Below are 9,969 nucleotides of genomic sequence, written 5' to 3'. Positions count from 1 at the left end.
CTTTAGAATTAACTGTGTCTTTAGAGTTTATATGTATATATATATATATATATATATATATATATGTGTGTGTGTGTGTATACAGAGATTACAGAAAAGGCAAACATAAAAAAATTGTTGTGCATTTACATAAATATTTTCTTCAGTGGATATGTGCAATTTGTGAAACTCTAACAATTATTGCTATCTATGTTCTTTTTCAAGTTTGGTTGTATTGAGATATATTTAGTAGTAGATAATATTGTGGTAAACACTTTTAACATTACATTTAAAAATATGCAGCTGATAAAAAAATAGTTTGATTTTCAAGTAAGGACTTTTCAGTGGATGCATCACCAAGATTTATTTGCCTGTTGATTATTTATGTGTCCAGTGAATGTTGAATTCTGTATACATTCACTGTATGCGTACCCATTAGTCCTCATTTCACCACTGAAAAAATATCAGCCATAGAAAAATTGTCCTGACATTTAACATGTTCTAGAACATAAATTAAGGCAAATTTACAGTCCTTGAAGTGAGGATGTGCAGTCCATGGTTAAAACATCCTCTGTAAGTGCATTAATTTAGAACAATACCATGGCAAATGCCATAATATGTTGTGAATATATTCTTCCACATAAAGACACTTAATACTCGAGTGGGGTACAAAGCGAGTGCCCTAACCTAGGTAGAAAATTTAAAACTTGCATCTGTTTTATATACTGATTAAATATTTTTGATTAAATCTAAAATTAGAAGCAGCCCTTCACATTAAACCTTAGACATCTACTTTCTGCCCCTACAATATTTAACATCCCTAGCAAGTCAAAATCAAAATGAAACTTTTATTGTTTAATGCAATAAAGTGCAGTGAAATAGTCCTAACAGGTTTGTTTTCAGACATTGATATTTCTCATTCTTCCAACAAAGTAACTAAAGCATGTCAAACTATTGTAAATTTTAAGTAACAAATTTCATTGTCATCTTCAATAATAAAATAATCCAATGTGCAATTGCACTCACACTAAAATATTTTGACAGAGTGCATGTTAATTCTGGTTTTGAATCACATTTTGACTAAAACAACTGTTTTATTAATTAACATAATAAAGTGTAAAAGCTACTAGGCAGGGAATTAACATTTTTAGTAAATAGTTCACTTGTGAAAGAAGGGCAATGCTTTTCATAATCACTCAGAAATATCTGTATATATATAGGCCTACACATTCAAAACTATAAAAACTTTTACAAATTTGATGTTTGCTTTGCTTTGTTACAGTAATCCATTAAAATCAATGGTAACTGAATATTCAAATTAGGCAGTGTTAGGTGATTGTATCATTAAATATTATAGTTATTTATCAGTAGTTTTGTATGAAATCTTAATCTTTCACAGAAAAAATTAAAGAAAAAAGCATTTCAGGATTTTTTATCACAGTTTTTTTGGGGCATTATACTTAATGTTTTGATAAAATGCCACATTCTTCTCTGATGGTTTTATCACTAGTTTTGAGTGCTGCATTTAATTATTGTGTGCTCTAAAAAATCAAGCTCAAAACTTAAATTTTTCATATAAAGCTTTTTAAACTTGTTCTCTGCACTCTTTTACAAGATGTCATCTGTCCTGTAATGAGGGGTCCAAAACTGCATGCAATAAGTTCAAATAAAACATCACCAGTCTTATACAAGGCTAGAAAATTCATCATGCTTTCAAATTCAAAATTCTTAAAATAATTGCTTTATTGACAACAGTTGAGCATTTGCTTCCTGCTTGCAGTGCCAGTGTGTAGTTTGATGTTGTTCTTTGGAATCGCTCTATGAGAAAACCTACTTTTCTTCTTCTTCCAGTTGAAAGACCCACGAAGACCAAAACAGATTCCCAAAATAACAGGTGTGAAGAAAAAACTTCAAAAAAATTGTCTTTTAGACATACTATGTTTTCAGTATGATAATGGCCAGTTTTTGCAATGGACATGTTGTGGTTTTTATTTTTACCTAGACAATATTGAAGTTCTGATCAATTTTTCCAACCTACGTGTGTCTCTTATCCTCCATTGAGACAGTGGTAACCTTACAGACTTACAGCACAAAAATCTGGAGTTCAATTCCTTGTGATAGACTCAGCAAATAATCCAATGTGGTTTTGCTCTTAAAAACAAGGGAACAAACTAAAACTTGTCTCTCCCTGTTGGATACATTCTTTAATTTCAGTTTCTGATAGTGCAGAAGATGAGAGCTGTGATGTGTGTCCAATGTGCGGTGATGCTTTCATATTTCATCCATCCTCATACTGCTTTATACTTCATTGTTATCTGTATCACTATTGTCTGTATGATTTATTTATTTTTTTTTACTTGTATCTGCCACCTGGAGAATTTATTAATCAACCAGATATCATAAACCAGTTGTTATCTTGTCATTTTGGAGACTTTGTTGAACATAGTCTGTTCTGGAGTTGTGTTGAAACAATTGGGAGAGGTAGATCTGTGGAGTGCCTACTCTCAGATCATATTCTTTCCCTTCTAAACTCTGGTGCCATGATATACTTCCATGCTTCAAGTCAGGCTTTTACTGCTGTTTATGTCTTCATCTGTTCCCCTTGCCTTAGAGTTAGAGACATTGTGGAAACTGGTTTTTCAGAACTTGATTTAACCATTTTTGGTCAACAGTTTGTTAACAAGGCTGTGAATGATCACATTGTCATACAGATGTAATTACAACTAGCAAAACTACTTTTTCAGGGCATTAAATGTCACTTTTATATGTATTGGCTACATATATTAAAAACTGAAGTAATGGCAAAACTCAAAATATTCATCTGATTGCTTATCCATCTAATCTTGATCTAAGGGTGTCCAACTGTGTTCACTACCAAAGTTAAAATTGGTTCAGCTAATTATTTAAAACAACATGTAACATCAACACAACATAGAGGTGAGCAACTCTGGATTATATATTGCATATAGATGCCTAGGATCTCAACATACTTCCCTTTTTAATCTTAACTATATGTAGGACTCCTACCTGTTAGCACACTCTTCAACAAAGAATAAGGCTTGATGGACCAGATGGCAGTATTAGGGATTTTTGTAAATTAAATTCATCACTAATATTCCCGTTCTGTTATAATAGACAGTTATTAATTAATTTGCCAGAAATTACTAAATCATTGGAAAATGTTTTTTCTGAATGATCTAGCTTCTTCAGTTGCCCTTTTGACTTCTTTTCTATTAAGACACATGCCAGAAGTGCTTTCAGATGTTAATCTGATGGACAGGAAGACGTATGACAGGCACTAATCAGATGGAACTTCAGTCAGTATTACATCATTTTGGCAAGTCATCCACTGGAGTAAATAATTTCAATTATGAGATACTGTGTCGTCTCTCTTGTGCATACTTTTTGTTGTTCTGTTCTTTGTTCATGTGTGGTAGAAATGACTTCAACTGAAGTATGAAGCTAGGCTATTGACACCCTTTCCTAAAGTTCAGGAAGGATCCTGTTATTCTCCCTAATTATAGACATATTGCCTTAGCTAACACTCTTTGTGAGGCACTGAAGAGAATAGTTAATGCTCAATCATAAAATAAAATAACCTCTTTTTCAACAATCAATGTAGTTTCAGAAGGCAAAGGTCAACCATGAACTACCTGAAAGCATTGAAATACTTTATATGTGCAAAATTGATTTGAAATGTAATAGATCTGGTTGAGATTGTGCTAATTTCAGCCCTAGGCATTCCAGTTCTGGTTGTGAAACTTCTCTACTGTTTTATTGGGTAGTTATATTGTAAACTATTTTACTATGTGCATGGAGTATTGTTCTATTACTGTTACATAAAACAAATATACTTACAGATTCATGTGACCTTCTTATCAGATTGGTCAGCTCCAGTGAGAATTTGAATTGTGAATGCAATTTTAGCATTTTTGAGAGATTAAGTTTGCCCTGAAGGGGTCAAAAGTTGCCGTTGAAGCTTCATTTGCATTTTATTTCTTATTTATTCTGATAATGCAAGTTATTTTTATTTGTAATTACAGTATATTTTACTATTCAACTAAATGTATCACAATGCAGTAACCCTTTCTACCCATTTGTTTTCTCCAACAAGTAAACTGTTTACTTTTACTTCATCATCATACTAAGTCTTGTCTCTTTTATTCCACTATAAATCACTGTGCCTGTCCTTCCAGATACTATGTCCCCTAAGCTATAGTTGTTATAGAGATCAGGTAACTGTGTTCTTGGTTTGTCCGTGAACTGCTACATTCTCTTCAACACCTTAGGGAACAGGTAGTTGTTCTGTGCTTGATGCTTGACTGTGTTTGTTTGGTTTGTGCTTTGCCCCTGGCACTTTTAAGGCAAAATCTTTGGCTGAAGTAGATCCAAACATTCTGTTGGAAAGTGCTTAATCCTGTGTATCATCTGGGGCTTAGATTCTGTACAGGGGCCTTATGCACTTCTGTAGGACACAGCTTGTATAATGAGTCCTGTGGACTTGCATTCCATATTTAATGTAAGCTATTCTTGTTGTTTGCTGCAAAGCAACAATCCCTGTTAAAGCATCCATTTGGCAGCATGTTTTTGTGCCTCAATGAACTATGGGTTTTGCAAACTCAACTTTGTACAAGACTGGCTTCATTATTGTCACAACCATTACTCATCCAGTTTTGCTGGATACTTTGCACGAATTGGTGTCAAGAGGAATGATTCTGTTGACAAGGCAACAAAAGTAACCTCATCTGCTGCTGTTGAGTCTTTATGCATTCCATTCATGGATTTTAAACATTATAAGGGAGAAGCAAAGTTCATATAGAAGTTCATTAATTTGTCATTTATTGGTACATGTCACTCAAAATGTGACCAACTAGTGTCCATCTCTTTGTTTTCCTTCCATCTCCTTGTTACTCAGCAGCAACAGGATTTTAAATGCATTTTTTTAGTTATATTATTGTTTTTGGTTGTAGACAGTGTCATTGCAAATGGCAAAATTGATGTTATTTTTTAAGGGCCTTGGCCTTCAAGATTTAATTTTTTATCAGTTTTTCAACCACTTACTCACACTTTTGTAATTATTATGATTTTACCATTTTAATTTTTTTCTTACCTTTTTACTTGTTATATCTTTCTTGGTACACATGGCCTTGCTGCCTTGCACCATTAAACCATAAATAGTAACAACAATTTAAGTTCTCCCTGTATCTCACTGACAATAACAAGAAACTGATATACTTACGGGCAAGATCAGTTTACGTATTTCAAACCTATTTTTGTGTTGATGTTTCATCCATATGGAAGTATTTCTTTCATATTTTTTTCAGTACAATTAGTAAGTTAATCTTTAAAAATATCCATGATATAGTGTATGGATGACCTAAAGTGCTACTGAGTGAACATGAATCTATAAAAAGGTATGAAGAAACTTTGACACTTAACATTATTTCTGTTTCAGCAACTGGTGGCCTCTGTTTGTCATTGTATTTTACATCCTTGCTCCTTTCCCTACAATTATATCTCGTCGTTTTAATGATGATATGGGATCTAGTAATGCTTGCAAAGAGTTGTGTATCTTTATAACAACGGGAATTGTCATCTCATCTTTTGGATTGCCAATTTTGTTAGCCAGATCACCGCGGGAGCAACCTGTGGTAACCATTGCTGTTAATATACCATCTGTATTTAATATCTGATAGTCAGTTGTAATTTTGGTAATGTTTTAAGAGTGAGAAATACCCACTTTCTTCATTAGACTAAGAGCCTAGCTTATCATTTACAATACATTTAAGGCTTCAGTATCAAATATTTTTTAACGAAAAATAGCCAAAATTTAAATCAATCTACTTAAGAACTCTTGTAATAGTTAAAGTTTGTTTTTAAGCTTGTGAACAACATTAAGAAGACAGGTAACTACTTAATTATATTAAAAATTCCATTTGTGATAAGATTTCTGTGCATGTTCTGTTTTTGGCAATTCTTATAGTGGAAAGTGATGCCTGTAATTAATGCACTTGTACTAGTACAAAGATGCCTTTGTTTCTTTACAGATAGAGTGGGGAGCTTGTGGATTGATTCTGTCTGGCAATATTGTTGTGTTTTTAACCATCTTGGGCGTCTTTATGGTCTTTGACAATGATGAGGTTGACTACAGCATGTGGTGATCGTAACTTGTTCCTGATAAGAGCTTGAATATTAGTTATATGAAATCAGACCAGGTTTGTCTGTAAGTTAAGGTTTGTATGCAAATTTGAAAGACACTTCATGGTTGTCAACATTAATACTTCTTCAACATTATAGATGTCTATACATGCAGAGTTCTAGAAAAAATCATGCTAAAAATGAACACTCTACCATGTTTCATTGTAAGTGTAAGGTATATAGCTACGGCATGCTTGTAGTGTGTTGTAATTTCTATAGTGATCCAACCTTCGAGATATTGTTGTTAGATATTAATACACACAAGTTTCTTTTATTGTGATAACAGAAAAAAACAATATTAATTGCTTTTTTGTGAGATTTATATTACTAACATGGTAGATCTGAATAGCTTATTTAAATTAACTTGGGGAAATACTTTAAAATCAGTAATTAAAAAAATGTTATATTTCAATGACAGTGTTCATGTTTTAGAAGAACACCATTTTCTCTAGGTAAAGAAAACATCTTTACCAACATGTTTGTTGTTCTATATCAATGTTTCATAATCTTCTTAATAACCATTCAACATAAGTGAAGATAATTTTTCATGCATTCTTTACCTGTAATACTGATATTGATAGTTAGTAGGCATGAACAACTCTTAAATGACTCACTGATTTCAACCTCTTGAAAGCCTTAGTAATACAGTTACCTACAAAAAAATTAATTTTTCACAGCATTATACAAGTTCCAAAAATATAGTTGTAATTCTTATGTTATCGTGAATGTACTTCTAAAAAAGGTAGCCAATAGTGGGATTAATATATTATAAAACAGCAAAATAAGATAACAAATTTTATGTTAATTTTTAAAATGTTTTCTGTTCTATATGAAAATGCGACTCTTCAATGAATATCAGGAATTTAAATAACTTTCTAAACTAACGTACTTTGAAATTGCTTGCCTCACAACTCTTAAGATTGAATTTCTTGATTCTTTTTTTTGGGGGAAGGGTTCTAGTTTGGTTTGTGGCAATAGGATAAAGATGAAAATATTTATTTACTGATGTTTCGTATACACCAGTCTATTTTTTAGCATCTACTTTCAAACATTTTCAGTGTATTTTAGTTTATAGAATCAGACTCTTTTGGAATTTAAACTAATATTTCATTAATGTTTGTTGATCCTAAGACAAATGAAAAGTACCAAATAGAAGTAGATTTGGACAAGTACTAAACAAAGTTTCAAAGTGATTGATACTTCAAACTTACAAAATATAAAAATACTGTGAACAAAATATTAAGTATATTTTCATAACATTTTTTTTTGTTTTTTAAACTATAAACAGTTTATCATTATTCTTGGATAGTTTTTATGGATACAACATGGAAAGTGGACACCGTGATAGTAAGTGCATCATGAGTTGAGCCTATTTGATACATGGTAATGCTATGTCCTGTTCCATTGCAGTAACCCATACAGAAGTCTCTTGATACTCCTGATATGTTGAAGAAGCTGTTTAAGTTAAATACGAGTTAAAACATTTATTGCAAAATTTTATGAAAAATTTGTATTACATTCAATTTCTATTTCTTGTACTTGTGGCATCTAAGAAAATATAGTTTGTAAATCTTATATGAAAACTAGTACAATGTAGATTTTTAGCACTGATTAAACAATTTATAGTGTAAGATGTAACTATAATTATTCTTGAGTCTTTGCCTCTGTGTGTAAATGTTTCTATCAGTTGCATTCTATGAATATTAGTTTAATATTTTTTACTTTTTTAGATTTATGTAAAATAATTCATACACTGTATGTATTTATTGAACAATGTTTTTGATTCAGTTGGTACTTACTTGTGTCTTGATGCAAACATGTTTATGTAATAAATTTTATTAATTTCGTTAAACGTTTTCATGATAAAATGAATAATTACTCAGAAAATAATTTTTTTTTAAATATTAAAAGACACATTAGGATTTTTGAAAATTATACTAAAATGTGCCAATTGAGTAAAAATATGCTTGTAGAACATCAGTGTCAGTATTGTATTTGTTACCTTTTCAAAACATTCTTCGCTTTGCTATGCCAACACTTTACCTTCTAGAAACTTATTTATGAATAAAAACAAAAGTTCTTAAAACTATTTTGTATAAGTTTTTAAACTTGTTACCTTATTTTAACTCTTAAAAAAAGTTTCCAGAATAATTTATCTGACAAATATTTTTTTTCAATTAATTTTTAAAACTACCATCTAGTTTTGGTGGAATGCTAGCCAAAAGACCCCATATCTCTAAAATGATCCACTTGTCCCAAAAAGTGTAATCAGGCTGACTATCATGCTGTGAATGGCAAGTAGTTGTGCTGCCATATAAAGAATCTGCATGTATACTGTTTATATAAACAGTAGCTAACAAAGTGAGCAATATCATTTCCAGTTTTGGCTTATCTGTTTAATACACACACTAATTATCAATGGCAATAAGCTCATTTTAAATCATGAGAATTACTTTGTTTTTACATCTCCCCACTTTACTTTCCCAGCAGTTCACCACATCGGTAAAACTTGTTGATCAAGAGACAGTATAATTCAATTGTAACGTCGTAAAATAAACATTACCAACAGATAGGGGGAACATAATCCTCCATGTTGTATAATCAGTATCCTAGTGTAACAAGTGTTTAAAATCTAGCCAAATATAGAACAGAAATGTGATGTCACCCAAAGCGTTTTTTACATGAAGATCAGATTGCACTGTCTCCTAAAAACATCTATTTTTGATTTTTAAGGTTGTCTTGGCAATAGACAGAATAGTAAGATTTTGAAGTTAAACCATTTATAAAGTTTACTATATTCAGTAACTGTCATCTGTGTATCAAATTAAATGATTTACTGTGAAGTTAATCCTGCATTCATAAATTCTGATGGTATATTTTATGACTGTAAACATGCTGATATGTATGCCTGTTGTAAAAGTTCAATAAAAAATATCAGTCTATTGTGAATAACAATGTGTTTCTTTGTGTGTTTACTATAAACAATTTCAAGGATCTGTGTGTTCATGTGTGTGTGTGTATATAGATATCATCTCTTCCCTTATATTAAAGTTTCACTGTGTCATAGATATCCATACTAAGCTTAAAAACAGTAAATAACTTACCCTTGAATGTGGCTACTTATTTAGACTAATACACAGTAAAGTATGAACAATACACAAATACTGGATTATTTGATCTGTTACTTCATACAATTTTATATCAAAAAGAAAAACAAATTTTAAGCTATAAATTTCAAAACATGTTAAGGTGTGTGGTTAAGAAGGTAGCTTGATAGATGTTATCAAACTAACAACCACTTGATGCACTTCAAATTTTATTACAGTTGTAAAGATAGGGAATGGACCATCTTAATATAGGGTCTTTGAACTAGCTTACATTGTGAACCACTAAAAAACCTTTTTGAAATGACTGAAAAAGTTTTACTGATGTTAACATATATTTTCAGTTTATAATTGTATACTTATGTTTTGTACAAGTTTAGCTGTGCATTAACACAAGGCACAATTAAGAGGTTTCAAAGCTTAATTATATTAACTTAAGAAAATTAAATTTGGGATGTTTTTGGTAAATTTATCATTAACTAATACTGTAATGAAATGGAAGTTTTTAATGTTAATAATAAAAGTTGTACAAATTGTTCTTTTTAATTTGCAGAGAAACTTGTAAGTACAATCTATTCTGTAATCACCCTTATTGTTTGTTATCTAAATCTGTGAGTGTGTGTCTATAAATATATATATTTTTTTATTTGTAGAATTTCTTTATCAATAAAGCCATTTGCAGTTCAGA

General features: G+C 31.0%; 1 protein-coding gene across 7 annotated transcripts in view; it reads left to right on the top strand.

The window, feature by feature from the left end:
- Positions 1 to 9,132, top strand: part of LOC106458190 (leptin receptor gene-related protein-like) — a 14,200-nt gene extending 5,068 nt beyond the window's left edge. For 3 of the 7 annotated variants that reach the window (XM_013917661.2, XM_022384322.1, XM_022384321.1), the window contains exons 3-4: positions 5,435 to 5,630; positions 6,027 to 9,132. In XM_013917661.2, the coding sequence (XP_013773115.1) occupies positions 5,435 to 5,630; positions 6,027 to 6,140 (310 nt within the window). In that variant the 3' untranslated portion in view covers positions 6,141 to 9,132. The remainder of the gene's footprint in view (positions 1 to 5,434; positions 5,631 to 6,026) is intronic. The other 4 variants (XR_002610332.1, XR_002610335.1, XR_002610334.1 and 1 more) reach the window with 4 other exon arrangements.
- The last annotated feature ends 837 nt before the right edge of the window (positions 9,133 to 9,969 follow it).

The sequence above is a fragment of the Limulus polyphemus genome, unplaced genomic scaffold (genome assembly GCF_000517525.1).
Source record: "Limulus polyphemus unplaced genomic scaffold, Limulus_polyphemus-2.1.2 Scaffold426, whole genome shotgun sequence".
NCBI lineage: Eukaryota > Metazoa > Arthropoda > Merostomata > Xiphosura > Limulidae > Limulus > Limulus polyphemus.
Note: the sequence above shows the minus strand (reverse complement) of the source record. Positions and strands in the feature narration are given on the sequence as shown.